We start from the raw sequence: 20,159 nt of genomic DNA, 5'->3' as shown, positions 1-20,159 counted from the left end.
TGGCCTTATAAGTATTGCATTTTAATCAAATGACCATAGGTTTTCTTAGAAAAATTTCCTTTTTTTTATTTTGAAAGAGATGAATCTATCTTAGCTACTTTAATTTTTTTACTTTTTGCTTTGCCATACTATAGATAAGACATATGACTTTGGAAAACAGTCCTATCCTTTATGCCCTGGTGCTTTGTCCATTTTTTATGTTTGTTTCTTTGTTTTTATTGAACTCTTTTGAATGAGAAACGGCAAGACCTAGGACCTTTGCTACGGATTGTGTTAAGTTTGTTAAATTAGAATTATTTTGGGATAGATTGGATATTCAGTAATCTTTTGGTATCATTGGGTTGATAGAGTGTCCTTATAAAATCTAGTAATGCTGGACAAATTCCTTGATGTTTCCCTCCACACTTCCCCCTTCCCCTTCCCTGCCACCCATCTCTCTAGCTGGAGAAGAAGTGACCATCTATAAGCTAGAGGAGAGTTCTCCTTTGAATCTCGATAAAAGCATGTCCTCCTGGTCCCAGCGTGGAAGAACTGCACTGATCCAGGTCTTGTCCCGGGAGGAGATGGATGGAGGGCTCCGGAAAGCCATGAAAGTAGTCAGTACGTGGTCTGAAGATGATGTGATCAAGCCAGGGCAGGTCTTCATTGTCAAGTCCTTTCTTCCTGAAGTGGTACAGACTTGGCACAAGATATTTGAAGAGAACACTGTACTGCATCTCTGCCTCAGGGTGAGTCTGGCTTCTGAGAGGAGGTATGGTATAGCGGAAGGAGCCCTGGCTTTGGAATCTGTCGACTTGAGTTCAAACCCTGCCACTGCCACTTACTACCTATGTGACCTTGGGCAAATTACTCAATCTCCCTTTGCCTCAGTTTCTATAAAATCTATAAAATGACAAGGTTGGACTAGATGGTCTTCAAGGTCCTTTCCAAGTCTAAATATATGATCACATATTGGATAGGTTGAGGCTAAAATGGTGGACCTTTCCCCACCTAGTGCTATCATTTCCAATTAAAAGCGTGGCCTTTTTGAATTTCTTTGTTTTGAAGTTAAAATAAAACAAAACAAAACCTCATGGATGGTCTAAAGTAAACATTTAAGGGAAGCCCTCTGAACTATATGTTATAATTGCTTTTAACAAATATCAACTTAATGTTCTAATTAATATATTCAAGCAGAAGATATTCCTTTTTTTTTTTTTTTTTTTTTTTTTTTTTTTTTTTTTTTAGCATTCCAACTAAACCAATCTTGATAAATTTATCCTGGTTTTTTTTTTTAGGAGATCCAACAACAAAGAGCTGCTCAGAAGCTTATCTATACCTTCAACCAAATGAAACCACATACTATTCCTTATACACCAAGGTAAGAAAACCTTTTTATCTCTGCAGTTAAATCTGTCAGACCAAACAGGATCTGCTCTTCCTTGTGCCTGTTTTATATAACCTTAATAGTATTTCTCAACAGAAATACTTCGGTTTCTGAGTAAATGTCCCACTAGCCCACGCTTTCAATTTTGTTCCTAGTTTAGCTGCAATATGTGTTTCTCTCCACTATAAGGTGGCATAGTATAAGGGAAAGGACCCTATCTAGAGTTACAGTTCAAATCTTGACTCTGATTCTTCTCCCTCTTGGACATGGTCAGCCATCCTGGGCCTCAGTTCCTTCATCCAAAAAATGAAGATATTATAGTAGATGACTTCAGAGGTTACTTTCAGCTCTAGCCATATGACATGCAATAGTAAATAGATGTTGTTAGTGTAGTCTGGTATTGCCATGCAGATGCTGCCCCAGAATCCTCCACCACTGATATAGTGAAAGTAGGGGATTGTGGGTCTGTTTCTGAGCTGGAGGTTGTAGTGGTAACTTGCCTTAATTTATTATACTTTTTACAGAGGTTGCTTATCTCACACTAGGTGAAGAAGAGAGGTTGTTTAGGAAAGGGGTCCTGGCTGGTATTGGATATCTAGCTCACGAGTAACAATATTATGCAGATAAAACCATGAAAGAAAAGTCATCTGGCTTTAAGGACAACTTTCCCATTACTGCATAAAAGGAGGGAGCATTGTAAGAATTCACAACACTTTTAGTATTTTATTTGAGTGTTCTTACACATCTGTATTCATCTAATAAGACTGATCGTAATTTGGTACTGAAGACTTAACTGTAAAGTTTTATTACTACTTTTACAAGGAACTTTCAGAGCACGACAAGTAATGTTGGGCACAGTACTTATTGAGTACAGGAGGGTTCTTCAAAGTGAAAAGGGGATGTACTTCAGAACATACCCTCACTCTCATTCTTAGCCCTTCTGGATTCAACAGCTATCTTATTTGGATTATGTTCTACCCTCTGAACAGTCTTGCCTGTGTTACACCATGGGTGGGTGGGGCAGGAGAGAGAATCCAATTTTTTTGCCTTCTGTTGCCCCATGATGGTCAGCATCCTTCCCATCCCCCACAGGTTCCTGGAGGTCTTTTTAATATATTGCCATTCAGCCAACCAGTGGTTAACCATAGAGAAGTACATGACTGGTGAGTTTCACAAGTACAACAACAACAATGGGGATGAAGTCTCTCCCAGCAACATCTTGGAGGAGCTGATGTTGTCTTTTTCCCACTGGACCTATGAATATACCCGAGGAGAACTACTTGTTCTGGATTTACAAGGTGATTGGCAGTGTGGACTATGGTGTATCTGAGACCTGTAAGACTGTTTCTGGAAAGCGAAGCTCTGGTCTTTATCTTCTTGCAGATGTCATGAGCAATTGATGTCTCTCTCCCCCCACCCTCCACCCACAATAGTCTAGGCATTTTTTGTGATCATTGCCATTGTTATGGGTTTTTAATGGTAACACCCTCTGACATCATGTGCTTTTAGAAAATCCATTTCAAAACAAATATTATCGCTTAAACTATGCTTCTTTCTCTGTCTTTGTCTCTGTCTCTCCTTCTCTATCTCTGTTCAATTATTTCATCCAACAACCAGATATATTTGTATCTGTATGTGTATATGCATATATGCATTTATATATGTATGTGTTTGGGTGTGTGTGAAAGGTTACATGCATGTTTTAGAAATTTCTTTACTGATCCAAAGAAAAGTGATATTGAGTACTTAAAATTTTTTTTATTGCAGCCTTAGAATCTCAGGGGTTGCGAAAGCACCTTATAGATGAACTTGTCCAAACCATACTTGAAGAAGAATTCCATTTAAAACATGCCTGACAAAGTCATCCAGCTTATTTGCTCAAAGACCCCCTCTCCCCCACTCCCCTGCCAGTGTTTGGCAACTTACCACCAAGGTAGTCCATTGCACTTTTTAACAGCTCTAATTGTCAGCAAGCTTTTTCCTTATGTAGAGCTAAAAATTACCTGTTTGCATCTTTCCCTCATGGCTGGTACTTCTGTCCTCTGGGGTCAAGAAGAAGTCATGTCTGAAAGCTCTCCAGCTATTTAGAGGCGATAATTATGCCTGCCTTAACCTTCTTCTTCTCTAGGACAATTATCCTTCTTTTCTTCAACAACTGTAGCATGGGTTTCAAAGTTCTTCACCATCCTGGTAGCCCTCCTGGGACTATGCTTCAGGATGTCACTGTTCGTCTTTTCCTAGTACATGGCCTCCAGAATTGAACACAATATTCTGCACAGCAAGACTATCGCCTCCATTTCAGATTCTATGCCTTCCCATTATACAGGCTCCGTCACTGTGTCATATCATAGTTTTAGAGCTGAAAGGGAAATTAGAGGTCATCTAGTCCAAAGTCCTTATTTTACAAAGAGGAAAATGAGGCTTGGAGAGGCTAAAGTCTCACAGGTCGTATGTGGCACAGCCAAGATATGAATCCCAAGTCCCCCAACCTCAGATCCAACACTGTTTTTACTGATGCTTAACTTATTTGCATTTCATGACATTTACAATTTTGTGCTGCATGAAGCATGATTTTCATCTTGAGCTTTCCAACTTCATGGCCTTATCACTGTCATTTTCATAATTGGAAGAAAGTACAGTAGAAATTTAGGGGAGATATTTTCAGAATTTTGAGATTGCCAACTTTGCAGTTCATTGTTTTAACTTTTGTTTACTTTTTGATTTTCTTAACTTTTTATGAAGTTAACTTTCTTATGAAAGAGAAAAATCAGATTAAAACAAAGTGCTCATGCATGTTAATGTCACAGGATCATCCAGGCGTGGTTCTAGAGCTAGAAAGGATGTTTAGAATGTAAGCATCTTGTGAATAGGGATTGCTTCATTCTTTGTATTTGAATCACCAACATATAGGATAGTGCCTTGCACTTAAAAAAATACCTGCTAATTGCTTGACTGATTGGAGGTATTCCAGACCAGTACTTCTTAAACTGTGTGTTTTGACCCCATCTGGGGTTTGCAAAAAATTTGGCAACAGTAAAAGGTTTCTGAATGAGTAATGCCCCAAAATTAACTAAAAATCACATGTGTAATGAATTCGAGGTGTTTCTGGCAGTGCCTGCCCGTGATGCATCAAGCAACTTCACTGCAGCCTTGGTTCTGAACACACAACATGCACCCTTTGCACTGTGCATGACCTCAGGATAGGCCAATGCCAACTAATGCTGTTGAAACCGAAAAGGAATGGCGAAGCCCTGTTCTAGACCAATCTCTTTGAGGAAATTGAGACCCATCCAGAAAGAGAGAGGGGGGGAAATGACTCACCCAAGGTCACGTAGATACTTAAATATTTATTGATTGATTAGAGGTCATCTAGTACAATCTCCTCATTTTACAGATGAGAGACAAAGAGAGAGATGGAGAGACAGAGACAGAGTAACAAAAGGACTTGTACAGTTACATTGGTAATAAGTGGGCAATAAATACCTGTTGAAGGATTGACTAGAGGTTATGTAGTTTAACCCCTTCATTTGCTCCAGAGTCACATAGGTAGTAAGTAGCTGGACTGAGACTTGAATCCAGTCCTCTGACCTTAGATCCAGGATTATTTCTACTATACCATGCTGCTTCATGGAAAATTTGCTTTTAATTTTAAAGCAGTACAATGTCTTCAGATTTTCCATGTCTTCATGGGAGGACCATGGGAGGCTCTGCTGCAGCATCCCAGTCATGTTACAGTCACCTCTGGAGCTGTTTGCTCACTTGTGACTCTCTCCAGACTTTTGTCATCTTGGTTTTAATAGTGACTACTTAGGGGCATCAGGGAGGGCTGGCATTAGACAGCAATTCTGACAACAATTCATTATTGACAGTGTTTGAGAAGACTTAGAAAATCTTCCTACTCTGACCAGCCCCTGTGTTATTCTGTCCAGAGATACATAGCCCTTTTATCCATAACATGTGTAATTATATTTATTGAAAGTGCTTCCGTTGATGGGAATGAAATACACCTTCTAGCCTCAAAAACGCTATAAGAACCCAATAGGTAATATAAATGAAGTTAAAACAGTCAAGCCAATTCAAATTTTAAAGGAATATTTGATCTGTTAAAATCCCCCAAACTAATGCCCAAGGCATCTGTTGTGTAGCTCAAGTTTGGAGGTTAATGATTTTCATCTGTATTTGAGTGCTTGTACTTTGTGTTTGGGGTGGAACTGGCCAGAACAAACAAACAAAAAAAAAAAAGGAAGAAAGAAAATAAAACAAACAACCACCAAGAAGCAAAACAGAACAAAACTTTAAGGAATTAATGATGACTCTTCAGTGGGTTTTGTATTCCACTTGAATAGGTCTTTGTTTAATACTGTTTCTGTTTGGGGATTCCATGTCTCTTAGTAATCCAGAGCACCAGTAAAGACAACAAATGCTGTGATTATAGTATTAGGAAAAAAAGAAAACTAACTTTAAAAAGGTTTTTCTTTTACTAGATGATTATGTCGATTGTCAAAACATTGACTTTCAATGTAGTAGTTAAACTTAAGCATCAGAATTGAACATGAAGAAACAGAGATACACATCTAAGATTTTTGGCTTGCTGGTAAGGCATGAACATGTCACATGATGTGTATATCTTCCAAACTAGATAGGGAGGGGAAATTGAAGAAATTTTACTTATCTTCAAATCTGTAAAAGTGCTTAAGAGAGTCTTGGTGCAGTGTTTGTTCTGCTTGTATGGAAAACAAGCTCTAAGGTGCTGATGAAGAAAAATCAACAAGCATTTATTAAGGACCTACTGTGTGCTTACTCACAATAAGTTGTTATGTTGCTGGAGAGTAGCCCTGAAAGAAGACTTGCCAGAGCTTGAAGTCTCAAATTGTGCCTGTGCTGCAGGGAGATTACATCCACTGGCAAGGCACTAGGTTTTCCTAGCTGTCTTGGTGGGGGGTACATCGATGGAATAAGGGATGCCTGCTGCTTTGCCGAGGGAGTGGGAAGGATGGGATGAGTGGGAAAGGAGAAGGAAGTTCTAAGAGCTTCATCTTCTGACTTCTCGTATAAGCAGCAGTGCCAGTCAGATATCATACAATCATGCCCAACTGTGGGAAGCTGGAATCCACAAGGACTAGCTTACCAAAGTTAATGATCTGTTGCCTTGACTCCATCCTGATTGAAATATCCTGCAGTTTCCAGCCTTTTTGCATTTAAAAATCAAATAAATGAGGGCCTGAATCATTCCGATTACACTTGTGATCCAACATCAGAAGCTTAGCATGCTCCGAAATGGGAATTAAAACAATTGCATTTCAAATAACACTAGTACTTAGCATTTATATAGCTCATTTTATTTTCAAAGTACTTTGTGGTTATTAATTTGTTCTTTCACACAGTACTCTTCAGAATAGGTCAGTGGGATTTTTTCCTTTTTTCCTTTTAACCCAGGCAGATTTATCCAAAGACTATCTGTGATAATCAGGATTGGAATTCATGACTCAGTTTCCCTTGGGAATGTACTTCATGTTGTTCACTCTCCTATGGGATCATAGATTTAGATCTGGAAGGAACCTTGGAAGTCATCAGTTTTACATATGAAGAAACTGAGCCCCAGAACAGTAAAGCGATTTGCCTACAGTCATATGACTAGTTAGTATGTGAGGGGACATTTGAACTCAGATCTTCCTACTTCCAAGCTCAGCGCTTTATTCATTATACCACATGGTCTGTCAGTTAGTTAACAAGCATTTCCTCTTATCTTGCTATGTGACAGGTCCTATGCCTGTGCTGTAGGTACAAGGAAAAAGAAATAATGTTATGGTCCTTGCCTTCAAGGAGGTCGCATTCTATCAGCGAGAATCATATTTTACTTTTAGAGTTATGAGTAGTTTTCAGTAGTAACCCATTTTCTCCATCCCATGCAAATGTTTATCTATGGAGTTGTGTGGGTAAGAGTTGCACACTTGAAAGGAGAGCCTGGCTCTGTCACATGTCCTTTGTGACCTTAGCTTCCCTGGACCTTGGGTTTCTCATCAGTAAATGAAGGAGTTGGAAGAGGATGCCCCTAAGGTTCCACACTGCTTTAGCTAAGGTATCCTACTTTCTACTGAACCACTCTGGCCTCAGTTTCCTCATATGTAACAGGAGAGGGAGAAATGGATTGGACTAGATGACCCGTAAGGGGCATTCTTGCTTTAGATCTATGATCTAAATGATAGAGGCAGAATTCAGTATGCTGAAATAAAGTTCACCTATTTGGTGACCCTTTTGTTTTTTGCTGTGTTGGAGCACAACAGCCGTCCAGCTGACACTAGCCTAATGATGGTTACTCAACCATAAGCCATTTTAGAATTTGTTGGCTAGAATGTATTCCCAGGTCGTTAATCTACTTTCTCCTATATTTAGGATGTCATTTCTTTATATTTGCATAAATATCGTTAAGTATAGTATTGTGGGTAAATCTACTAAATTTGGAGTTTGGAGACCTGGGTTTTAATTATGACTCTAACACCTAGTGCCTATGTGACCTTAGGCTAGTAACTTCACCTCTCTGGCCCACAGTTTCCACATTTTTAAAACAAACTAGAGAATATTTCATGTTCTTTTCTTCTCTAATTGAAACGATTTACCCACTGCCAGACTTAGTTCAGAGGAACAGAAAGAAACCAAGATCTGGAGAGGTCAGGTTGCCCAAGATTACAAGGCTAGTAAGTTTCTGACTAAGGTGGGATTTGAACCCAGTGGGTCACTGTCACTTGAGATAAATTTAACCTGATTAATATCAACCTCTGAGAAGCTGGAGTGACCCTTTGCAGTGCTGGGTTACAATTGGAAGGAATTGCCACTAGGTGGCATTTTTTTCACCAAGTTGTAGTCTTTCAATTTGGAGCTTTCCAAATAATAATGATAATGATAATAATGATTATTGTTATTAATAAAAGTGAGCATTTATAGAGTAGTGTAAGGTTTGCAAAGCACTTTGCATATGTCATCTCATGAGCCAAAGTAAAAAGTATATAATTTTGTAGGCTATAAGAAAATAATCTCTTTTTAATGAGCCATATAACTGTGACAGAATACAGATAAAAGGATGAGGAGTGAGATTTTAAATAAGCAATAACCTGCTTTTAATATTTTTTTTAATTTCCTAAACATTACCTCACTCAGTTGCTGTTATAAATACTGACATACTTCCCATTTAGACTGACAACTGACTTACAAGTCACACTGAAGTATTGGGCCTCGCATTTCTGGGAGGCCAAATGTACCAGAAGCTGGAGGCATTCAGCACCTAGGATAGTAACATAGGCAGCACATAGTAAGTGCTTAATAAATTCTCACTGGATTGGATTGGCTTCCTATGGTGGAAATTTGAGCAAGTTATATGTGGCAACCTCAAATATCAATAAACATAGTACTTGCACCCCATCTATCAGAGTAGTTTGTTATTTATACCTCAGAAGTCCAGAGCTTCTCTTAAACTTTTCTCTTTTTACTCTCAGAAATAAATTTAGAAGGGCAAGAGCATCAAGGCTGTCTGGCCCGCTCCATTTCCTATGTGGACCTTAGGCAAGTCAGTCAACTTATTTGGGTCTTTTTTGCCCTATCAACGAGGATTGAGCTCTAGAGAGAAACCCAGGCTTCCCTGCCTTCCCTGAATATTTAGCTCTACCATACTTTAAGGCTCCTCTTCCTGATCCCCATTCCCACCTTTCCAAATCACTGTGCAAAGTGAAACAGCAGCTGGGCTTAGCCATTTAACTATCTAAAGTAGCCAGTTCCTTTAAATACAGATTCACCCAAAGGTATTTCTTTTGTTTTCTTTTAAATACCTTAGCATACTTTTAAATACAAAATATAGCAAAGATAATTTTTTTTTAAAAGCAGACAACAGACTGGTTTCTCTGTGAAGTAGACAAACCTAGATTTATGTGAAAAAAAAATTCCTTGTTATTTTTCACTTGCTCTTCCAGTAAAGTTGGTCACTTTTGGGAAAGGAAAAGCACCTACCATATGTAAGATATTACTGGAGCTCTAAGACTTGAGTCAGAGATTGCATAATTACGCTACAGGGTATGATCCTGTGAACATTAGCACTTCATAGAAATGTCCCGCTCTCATTTGACATGTGTAAACAATTATTCTAATTGTCTAATTGTTCATTACAATAGCAGGATGATTGTTTTCCCCTACTCTGATTAATTATGAATCTTTACCTGTATCATCTCTACAGCTAGGACACATATATGATTTCTTCCCCTGGGTTGTGAAAGCTTTGTTGTTGTTTGTTGTTTTTCAGTCATGCATGTGACTCTTTGTGACTCCATTTGGTGTTTTTTTGTTTTTTTTTTTTTTTTGGCAAAGATATTGGAGTGGTTTGCCATTTCCTTCTCCAGTTCATTTTACCGATGAGGAAACTGAGGCAAATAGGCTTAAGTGACTTGCCCAGGGTCACACAGCTAGTGAGTGTCTGAGGCCAGATTTGAACTCAGGAAGATGAGTCTGACTTCAGACCCAGCACTCTATCTACTGTGCCACCTAGCTGTCCCAGTATGTGATCTACGTGTTACTTATTCATTAAGTAAAAAATGAGTTCCCTGTGGTGGTGAAGAGAGTGTGTGTGTGTGTGTGTGTGTGTGTGTGTGTGTGTGTGTGTTAGGCTGTAGTATGAGGGGAGAGGGTTAGGCTTCATGGATCTAGAGTCAGATAAGAACTTTGATGCTATCTAGTGACCCTTTCATTTTCACACAAGGAAGGGGAAGCCCAGCGAGATTAAGTGATTTGCACGAAGTCACACAGTAAATGACAGGGACAAAATTCAAACCCAGGTCTCTCTCACCCCTGCCCATAAATCTATCACAGCAGCTTTTTTTCTTTTCATTTCTTGTGAGTGAGTGGGGCATAGGTATTTGGAAGGACGGTTATCATAGCTGAAGGTTATATGGCATATTAAGCTCCACATCCCATTACAGTCTCATAACTAGTACAAGATGCACTTGTTATGCCCCCTTTGCTAATGAAGAAAAGGGTTCCAACGTTAAATGATTTACACACTCTCACACAGGTAGTGCCTGTCTCTGCTCTTCCTGACTCCAACTCTAGCTCTCTCCGCTTCCTGATGAAAAAACTAAGGAATGAGCCAATTTTATTTTGAAGAATTTTGGGTAAAAATGAAAAGCCTCATTTAGCTAATGTATTTTGTATCTTTTTTTGGAGGTGTTGGAGAAAATCTGACAGATCCATCTGTTATTAAACCTGAAGACAAACAGTAAGTTTCTTTTGATTTCTCTGTTGTCATTTAGCAAACCCTGAGATTGTAGTAGTTGCTAGTTTTGGCAGGGATGAAGATATAGTAATAAATATGATATGGAAGGGGTAGTGAGATAGGAATACTTAACTCATAACAGTCTGCGCTCTTGCAGTCCTCTTCTTCTTCTGATAAGGTCAGACCCTTTATGGTCTTAATTTCTTTCAGCGTCACCCCTCCCTCCCCCCCGCCCCCATGGAAACCTTTCAGCTTTGTATCTTACAATAAAATGGCATTCTTCCTGATAAGGTGACCTAGAATGCTTTACAAACTCATCCAATGGTGTGTAGGAAAAATATGTACTGATCTCACGAATGTGGTTACTTCTATTTCTGTGCAGATCCCAATTCTTCTTTGCCATTTGTAACCTCCATTGAGGAATTTGGAGGCCTTTCTTTGGGTCTTTTTAATATCTTGTAGTTATCAGTATTGTTATTGTTATTATTAACTCTCCTATCAGACTGTGAACTTTTGAGAACAGGGATTGTTTTTTACCTTTCTTTGTACCCTCATTCTTTGGCATAATGTTAGTTGACCAACCAGCATGAGACCTGTCTCCATCCTTTGCACTTGTTACATGACCATCTCACCTCATGTTATGTCACATGTACTTGATATCTTATTTTGCCACTTCTTTTTTTGTTTTAATTTTAATTTTTTGGAGGCGGGGAAGGCAGGGCAATTGGGGTTAAGTGACTTGCCCAAGGTCCCACAACTAGTAAGCATGTCAAGTGTCTGAGGCCGGATTTGAATTCAGGTCCTCCTGACTCCAGAGCCAGTGCTCTGCTCACTGCATCACCCAACTGCCCCAATTTTGCCATTTCTTATGTCTAAGTCATCATTCACTATGTGTTTTGGGTCTTTCTTTGCACTTTGGGTCACTTACACTTTCAGTTCTTCTGAGAGTACCAGCTAAAATCTTACCTTCTACCTTCCCCAACCTCTCCCAACTCCAGGGCCTTCCCTTTATTAATTATTTCCTTGTATCCTGTATTTTAATTGTCCTTGTATGTATTTGTTTGCATATTGCCCCCCCCCCATTAGATTGTAAGCTCCTTTAGGCCAGGGATTGTGTTTGTTTTGTTTTTTTTGTATCCTCAATGCTTAGCATAGTGCCTGGCACATAGTAGGTGCTTAATAAATGCTCATTAAGTGATTGATGATAGTGTTCCCCAATTCTTAAAATATACACAATGCTACGGAAAGTAGTCACACCTTATAAAGGGAAATCTGTAGTTCTGACCAGCAATAGATCTTGTGTTGGAACTATTTAGTTCTGTATCTTTTGATAGAGATACATGGTATAATTATGAAAACTTGTGTTGGCCTTTGGGGACAATAATCTATAAAACAGAGTAATAGGTATATGACGGATTCAGGATTTTTTGGGAGGATAAAAGAGATGGTGTCTATACCTGTGATTTTGTTGATATGAAAATGAAAAAATTCCATCAGTGTAGATTGACATCTGCTTTGCCACTTATAGCCTTGTTTGTCTGGGGAACTGAGAAGTTACATGACTTGGTCAAACTCACATAAGCCACATGTCCAAAGTGGAATTTAACTCTAAATCTGCCTTGTTTTCTTCAATCAAGAAATACTCCTAAGATAAGGCTCACCCACTTATACACACACACATACACACACACACACACACACACACATACACATACACACACACATTCTGCCACATCCTATATTCCTTAGAAAAATTTTATAGGCCATAGAATTCATTCCAGAGCCCATGCTATGTTCTTGAGGAGAGTGTATATAAATTTCATTGCTTTTAGCTAGTGCAGGACTTAAAAAAAATGTGCTCTTTTTTTTTATCTTCCCAAAGCTTGCGTTTGAACAACAGTAGGTAACAGTTGTCTTATGGTGCACGCGTTGTCTTTTTGGTTTTGTAGTAAAATTCTTTTGTGTGTATCATGAGCTAGGTATAAGTGTACTTTGGTCACCAGTTAATCAAATTTTAGTTTCCATAGCTCTTCCTTTTTAGATTCTCTTGGCATTTATATCTTCCAGGATTTTCTGTAGGTCTGGACTAGCGCAGAGGATAATTGTATAATTGCCCCAGAGCTTGTGAGATGACCTTGACTTTTTGAAGTTTTAGCTGGGAGTGGGAGAGACTGTCATCTGGCATCCTGGCTTTTGACTGGCAGTTGTGTAGATTATCTAACATCCATTCTGTGTCTACTGGGTCAAGAGTATAAAATAAATTTTTCTTTGTGGGGCACAATTGTTTTTCTTTTTTTGTTTGTTTTTTTTTGGAGGAAGAAGGCAGGGCAATTGGGGTTAAGTAACTTGCCCAAGGTCACACCGCTAGTGTGTCAAGTGTCTGAGGCTGGATTTAAACTCAGGTCCTCCTGACTCCAGGGCCGTGCTCTACTCACTGGGGCATGGTTGTTTTTCATGGAAGAGCAGTGCAGTCTAGACTTAGAAGTACCTCTCTCTGGTTAGATACCCGTGTATCTTTCTCCATAAACAATGTGAAATGGAAGGTGGACCAAGTATTCCAGTAAATGTGACTGTGACTATAGAATAACCATTATGATGATTTAGACCTTAAACTGTCTTTTTCTTTACTGGTAGAAGGTTATCCACTCTATCTTCTCAAGATTCCATTCAGTTTAATATTTATTCTGTGTGATTAGGCAGTGTGCTATAGTAGATAGAAAGTTGGCCTTGAAGTCAAGAAGGCCTGGGTTTAAATCCTGTTTTGGATACTTTGTGGTCTGGGGCAAGTCACTTAAAAAGTGCTCGAGGCAATTCTCTAAGATGGTAAGTTACAAAGTCTGGTGCTGATCTTTATTAATAGAAGAGCTCCCTATACCATTGAAATCATGGGTCCAGTCCAAAAAAAAAATGTATATGTGAAAGGCAGAACAGAAGACTAGATGGAAGGCCAGCCTTGATGTTAGGATGACCTGTATTCATCAAGTCTTGCCTTTGACATATTCTAACTGTGTGATCATGGTCAAGTAAGTCATTTAATCTCTGTGTCTCAAGCAGCTAAGTGTAAACTGCAGAGGAATAGCCAGCCTCCACAGTGGAAGTGAATTTCAGTACCAGGATTTTCTTAAGCTGATGAAATCAAAGGTCTGGTCAAAGATAAAGCTAAAATCATGCTAGGCACAATGGTGTTGGGGGTAGGGCAGTACAAAGACAAAAATGACCAAATAAACGCATAAATAAAAGTGTATAGTCAGAGTAGCAATAGAAAGTAATTATCTTGATTTTAAAAGTGCTAATAACTACTTCTATGTGGTAGTCAGGAAATGCTTTGTATAGAAAGAACGTGGTCTGGCTGTTTGTCTTAACTCTGTAGATCACCTCCCTGGGTTGTGGTCACCTAAGTTCACACTGGTTCATCTCTAAAATGTGATATATTGGTAACTAGCAAATGTATCTTTTGTATGTTCTTTGCTTCGTTCATTTTTGACATTTGACAAATATGAAGCGATGATGTGATGTTCTTTAGGAAGGCTATGTATAGCTGGCACTAATTAACGCTCACTTGCACGTGGAACAAAACTACCACCTGCTTTTCATATGTTTGGAGGAATATGAAAAATAACAAGTCTTGAGGAGTGGTAGGGTTTTTTTTCTTTCTTCTACTTCTTTATCTTAGGCTGTGAGGCCATAGACATGTTGCAGGATCCAAGTGCAAAGCTCTTTAAAAGTCACATGTAAGCCAATGCCCACTTAAACACACATCATCGGGAAATGTTTTAATCCCTTAGATTTATTTTACATTAAGGTTCTGAGGCACTTACATGTGCTTTTGTTAAAGATTGTGGGAAAAAATATTAGCTTATGTACGGCCACACCTTTTAAATTCTGAGAAATGGTGTCACCTCTTTGGAAATACTACTCTGGACAAAGAAATTTTAGGTATTTAATACATAAATGCTCTCTACTCAAATATTGCATTTGGGTCATGCTGAAGAGATAAACAGAAAGGAACTATTCAGTTTCTGAGACTAAAATAGCACTTTAAGTTTCCATTTCTTAGGCACTATGATGTGTAGTCATCAAATTTGGAATAATTCTGCTGTTTCCTCCTTCCCTCCCTCCCTCCTTCCTTCCCTCCTTCCTTCCTTCCCTCCCTCCTTCCCTCTTTTCTTCCTTCCTTTCTTCCTTCCCTCCTTCCTTCCTTCCTTCTTTCCTTCCTTTTTTCCCTTTTCCTGCTTTTCCCCACCCCCACCAGTATTTTATTACTCGCCATAGGGACTAATGGATTGACGGTTAAGAAGATGGTTAAGAAAGACTAATTTATGCAGCTTTGTAAATACCACCAGAGCTGGACTTTGTAAATCAGGTTGAGTGACCAAGAAAGCTAATCCTAGGTGTTTGTTAGCTCTGAACTCCCAAGGGATTTCCTCTACCTCCTTCCCTTAGAGCATGGAGGCAATCTGAGATGAAATTGACATCAACCCTTCATCTGAGTTTGGCACATCTTCAGAGCAGTGCTGTTGTTCTGCCGAAAGGAAGTGGAAATTGAGATAAATGCTTCAATACTCAGACGTGGAAAAAAAAAACCCATTTTTACACTGTCTTTTTTTTTAAACCACATTCCTTAGAAGTGAAGTTTATTGTTTCCTTTTGTCATATTTTGATGCTCTCCTGCCTCTTTTTTTTCCCCAGGACTTGGCATTTAAGAGCCATAATTGAGTTCAGATTTTTAAAATGTGTTTTTCTACTCTGCATGTCATTAAAATAAAATATTAGCTTTCATTGAATTTCTTTGGAAGGATTTCTGGTATTCTGTGTTCTGGGATGTCTAGAGCATCAATTAAATTTTTAAAGAATAGTGGTCATGTGGTGTTATAATTAATGAATATTGATCGTAGAAACTACATTAAGAATCTGTTGTAATTATGTGGTACTCCTTAAACATGCTTAATATATCCATATTCTTTTTATTATTTTGTCACTACATTTAGAATGTGTGGTTTCTTTCCATCAGTGAGCTAAGAGAAGTAATGCATTCCCAAGAGGGAGACTAGCTATGGAAGTTAGTACAGTAGAAGGCAGCTTTTAGAATCACTTGTTCATAGAGCTCTTAGAGCCCTTTGTCAGGTATTTCTCTGAGATGACATAACTCATGTTTTGGAAGTTGTGTTTGTATTTGAAACCCTGCATGTGAGTCCAGTTAGTAGGTGTGTTCTAATAGCAAAACTAATTTTATTTTGCAGCTTATCTATTGGGTACTCTGGACGAACACTCTGTAATGAATGTCATTCCTTTCTCCCTCGAGCATTCAAAAGGGGCTCTCTGTACTTTGTTTTACTATTGTGCATAGAAAATTCTCTCTTCGATCAGATTATCGTGGAAATGAATTTCACAGTAGTCCACAGAGTTGGGTACAAGGATTTAAGTGCATTTGAATTTTAAATGTGCAAACCTAACATTGTTACTTCTCTTCTAAAAGTTCTCTGTTCTTTGTTGGCTCGCACAATTTTACTGGGTTACTATGGGAGACTGTTAGGTATCTTAGAGAATCTGAGTCGGGCTCCTTTTTCTTAACTGTGATCTAATTAATATTCTGATATTTCCTCTAGATCAAGAGGGATGGTGTTTGGACCGGCAAATTTAGGGGAAGATGCAATTAGGAACTTCATTGCAAAGCATCGCTGCAATTCCTGTTGTAGGAAGCTCAAACTCCCGGGTATGGCCCTGAACAATTTTATTTTTCTGTAAACATAGGGTCTCTTAGAACAGTATGTATGGTAGCCTGGAATTGAGTGGAAAAATTACAATCATATTTTTGTCTCATTAAATTTTAAAGACACAAAAAGGATGAAAGGATGGTGATTGATTTTAATTTCTGTCAGTCTGTGATCAAATAACATCATGTTAGACGCTCATCCCATGCAACTTTTGAAGGATAATTCCCACAGAGGAAACAGGGTGAGAATTTGACTCCAGGGCTAGTCTGTAATTCTCTTCCCCAAGCCTTCCCCATTATCCATAATTTTTTTTCTCCTTATTGATTTTCTGGTCACCGGGCTGTATTGTCTGGCATCTCCCTACGTTGCCCTTATTTACCTGTCAGATGCTTTGGTGGGGGTTGGGATGGAGTGACTGTGATGGGGTACAAAAAACCAGCATCTGTCTGTCAAGTCAAAGTGCTCTGGTATTCATTACATCAACCTGTCACTTTAAACACACATGCTATTATTTGTTTTTTGGAGTTGATATGTGACTCTGTTTCCAGTGGGACCTACATTGTTACTACTACAATTACTTCTAACATAAAGGCAAGCAGCTGAAGGAATCCTCCCCCCCCCCCCCCTCCTCCCAAAGACCTTACTCAGATCAGAGAGTTCTTGCCATGTGATTTTCCTTCATTCCAAGGAAGGATGCTTTTAGTTTGGGTCACTGTCCTTAGGGTTTGATTTTTCTCTTCCAGTTCAGGCACTAAAATGTTCCTTAAAAATAGGGTATTTTCTACTCTGAGGAACTTTTCCCTGCTTATAATAAGGTGACTTGCCCTCCTCCAAATAATATTTCTTTTTGACTCAATGTGGAGTAAATTTACAAGCTCAAAGGGTCATTCCTACTCCAGTTAGAGAAGAATAAATAAAATCTCCTCTTACGCTTGGCACCTGTGTTTTTTTAAGAAATGCTTTTAATGAATGCTTTTGCATTCATTCATTCTAAAAATTGATATGACAGGCAGTGTGTCATAGTGGATAGAAAGCTAGCTAGCCCAAAGTCCGGAAGACCTGAGTTCAAATCCAGCCTCTGACACATATAGTTGTATGACATTGGGCAATGGGCTTAACCTCTCAATGCCTTAGGGAATTGCTTAAAATTGTAATTGCAGAATAGTTGCTGGTACGCATTGGTAGAGAGAATTTTCTCACTGGAAATTCTTGGTCAAATGTGGTCATCCCAAATAATGTAAAATGCTTCAGTCCTGGATTAACTTCAAACAGATGTCAAAATAATAGTAAGGATGCAGTAGTAGGTAGGAGTCACTGGGACATAGAGATATAATGAATAAGAGTGGTTGGGGCTGATGAAGGTATCCTACATTGACTTTAGTGGAGAGAAATCGGACTAAGGTCATCTGCTTTTATATTAGTACCATGTTTTCCAGACCATACAGTCTCTTGGTAATTAGATATTTGAAGTCTGCTTCATTTTGAAACTGGCCAGGCCAGTCTCCAGAAACTTAGGACACTGGGAGATGTCTGATCCAGCAAAGTAGAGGATTAAGCCAATGCTTTATGCAGCTTGGTCCCTGAAGACCATTGATCTGGATTAATCAAAGGAAAAGAAATGGTTTTCTCTATTATCCCATGTCACCTCCCAATTTATGTTTGGGGATTTTTTTTGGTGGGTCTGAAATGTTGGCTAATTATCTAACTCTCTAGGCACAATCTGTTTGTATTTACCCGCCCAGCAACATCTAATTGCTAACTCCAAACACTCATATTATTCGGTAATCTTGGCACTTTGACTTTAATAGATATTTTCAGAAAATAATCAAAACTGTATTTTTGTTTTAAACAAAAGAAGCCACAACAAGGGTGGCCATCCAAATGGAGCCTTCAGGTTGCCAAACCTCAGATGCACTTTTGCAGTAAACTGTTGTTTGCTTGTGCTGTAGGAGAGAGAGAGAGAGAGAGAGAGAGAGAGAGAGAGAGCTCAGGCCTTGGAATCAGGAGACCCGGGTGACTTGTGGCAAGTCATCTGAGCTCTCCTACCTTTGGTTTCCTTTTTTATCTATAAAAAGGCAGTCTCATTTGCACTACTCATCTCTTGGGATTGTTGTGAATAAAATGTTTTGCAAACTTTAAAACGTAATATCCCTATATGTTTTTTAAATCAGACCTATGATTTCATAGCATCACAGATTCAGAACTGGAAAATACCTTAGAGGTCACTGAGTTTACTTGCCCTGCCCACCCCACCCCATTTTATAGATAAGAAAAACTGAGGCCCAGAGAGTTTAATGGTCTGTCCAGGTCCACAAAGCCAGTACACTACAGGTTGTGTTTGTCCTTCATTTTTGAAGAAGGCCATGACATCAGGGAGATGATGACATGGATTGCAGCTGACTTTGATTTGAACGAGGGAAAGCTGTGCAAGGTCACTAGCCTCACTTTCTCCTCCAGAGCCATCTAGGTCCAATGGCCTGATGTCAGTATATCTCAGAGGTTGGACAGGTCTTCCCAATGCTGAAGTCATCTCTTAATTCGCCATGCTTCTCGAGTTATTATTATTTTTTATTTTCTTCCATTCTAGGAGGCAGTGCTTTTCATCTGGCTCATTCTACTTAGCATTGGTTATTTCTCCTCTAATTCATCCATCAAACAATTCCCTTCAAATACCAGTTCTTTTTTTTTTCTATTCTGAGGAAATTTTCCCTGCTTAGAATATGCTGAATTAACCTATTATTGAGTGATAACATGACATAGCGGAGCTTATTTTAGAGCCAGGAAGGCCATAGTTCTAATCTTGTCTCTGATACATTCTGGGTTTGGGACCCTGGGTAAGTCATTTATCCATTAAGTGACTGGCAGTTCTCTAAGGCTGAAGGTGCAGAATACTTGTAGATTCTATTGATTGAGGAAGTTTTCTTCTCAGGAATGCCCTCCAGCAATAAAATTAAATCACCAGTATTTTTTTGGAGATGAAAAACATCAAAACCCCAACAACAAATAACAGATCACAATTATTATTTTACCATAAGTTCAATTTGAGCTCAAATTCTTAGCTCTGCCATTCAAAGATGTCATTGAAAGGTTTCCTTTTTATTGCTAACTATGTCAAATAATCTTCTGTCCTTCCCTGTCCTTGAGAAGGCAACCCTCAGAACCAGCCTTGGATGAATCAGAGTAAGGACACATGGAGGTGTTCCTCGCAGTCTGTGGTCGAGAATCACCCTGAAGTTGGGCTCGTTAAGTTTGTGGCTTTGGACTGATTCCTAGCAGAGGAGCCTTAGTCACTTGCTGAAGCCTGACTCAACCAGGTGAATAGACAGCTTGCCTTTGAGGTTCTTCTGTAACCATTTGACTCATCTTCTCCCCACAGATCTCAAAAGGAATGACTACAGCCCTGGAAGAATCAATTCTACTTTTAATCTCCGGAAAGAAATAGAATCAGTCAAAGAGACTGAGGTAGAAGAGGGTGCTGGTGACCCCAGAGAAGATCTCACACGCTTATAATGGAGAAGAATGGGGAAAAGGATCACTGCTGGTCCTCTGAACTCTTGTGCAAGCTCGATGTAAGACAACTTTGATACTTGTGCATATTCTATTGCACCTTAGGCACTGACTCTGGGACTCAGCTTCTCAGATGTGTATGCGAACAAGCCGGTGGATGCTTGAAGTATGCATTCCTATAGTTTTTCACCCTCTGTGCATTATTGTTTTCCATGTATTCTTAATTCTAACATTTGCAAAAAGACAATTGCAAGTCATGTTGGAATGTAGTTCATGTATACCTCTGTTCCTTTGCTGGTCACTTGGAACCTTTGCAGTT

General features: G+C 39.0%; 1 protein-coding gene across 1 annotated transcript in view; it reads left to right on the top strand.

The window, feature by feature from the left end:
- The window catches only part of TRPM6 (transient receptor potential cation channel subfamily M member 6), a 167,083-nt gene extending 147,240 nt beyond the window's left edge, over positions 1-19,843 (top strand). Inside the window, exons 35-40 of the mRNA XM_036748486.1 lie at positions 442-728; positions 1,278-1,360; positions 2,459-2,664; positions 10,571-10,622; positions 16,226-16,332; positions 19,710-19,843. Coding sequence (XP_036604381.1) covers positions 442-728; positions 1,278-1,360; positions 2,459-2,664; positions 10,571-10,622; positions 16,226-16,332; positions 19,710-19,843 — 869 coding nt within the window. The remainder of the gene's footprint in view (positions 1-441; positions 729-1,277; positions 1,361-2,458; positions 2,665-10,570; positions 10,623-16,225; positions 16,333-19,709) is intronic.
- Positions 19,844-20,159: the final 316 nt, after the last annotated feature.

The sequence above is a fragment of the Trichosurus vulpecula genome, chromosome 1, assembly GCF_011100635.1.
Source record: "Trichosurus vulpecula isolate mTriVul1 chromosome 1, mTriVul1.pri, whole genome shotgun sequence".
In the NCBI taxonomy this organism is placed as follows: Eukaryota; Metazoa; Chordata; class Mammalia; order Diprotodontia; family Phalangeridae; genus Trichosurus; species Trichosurus vulpecula.
This window is presented reverse-complemented; position numbering and strand designations above follow the sequence as displayed.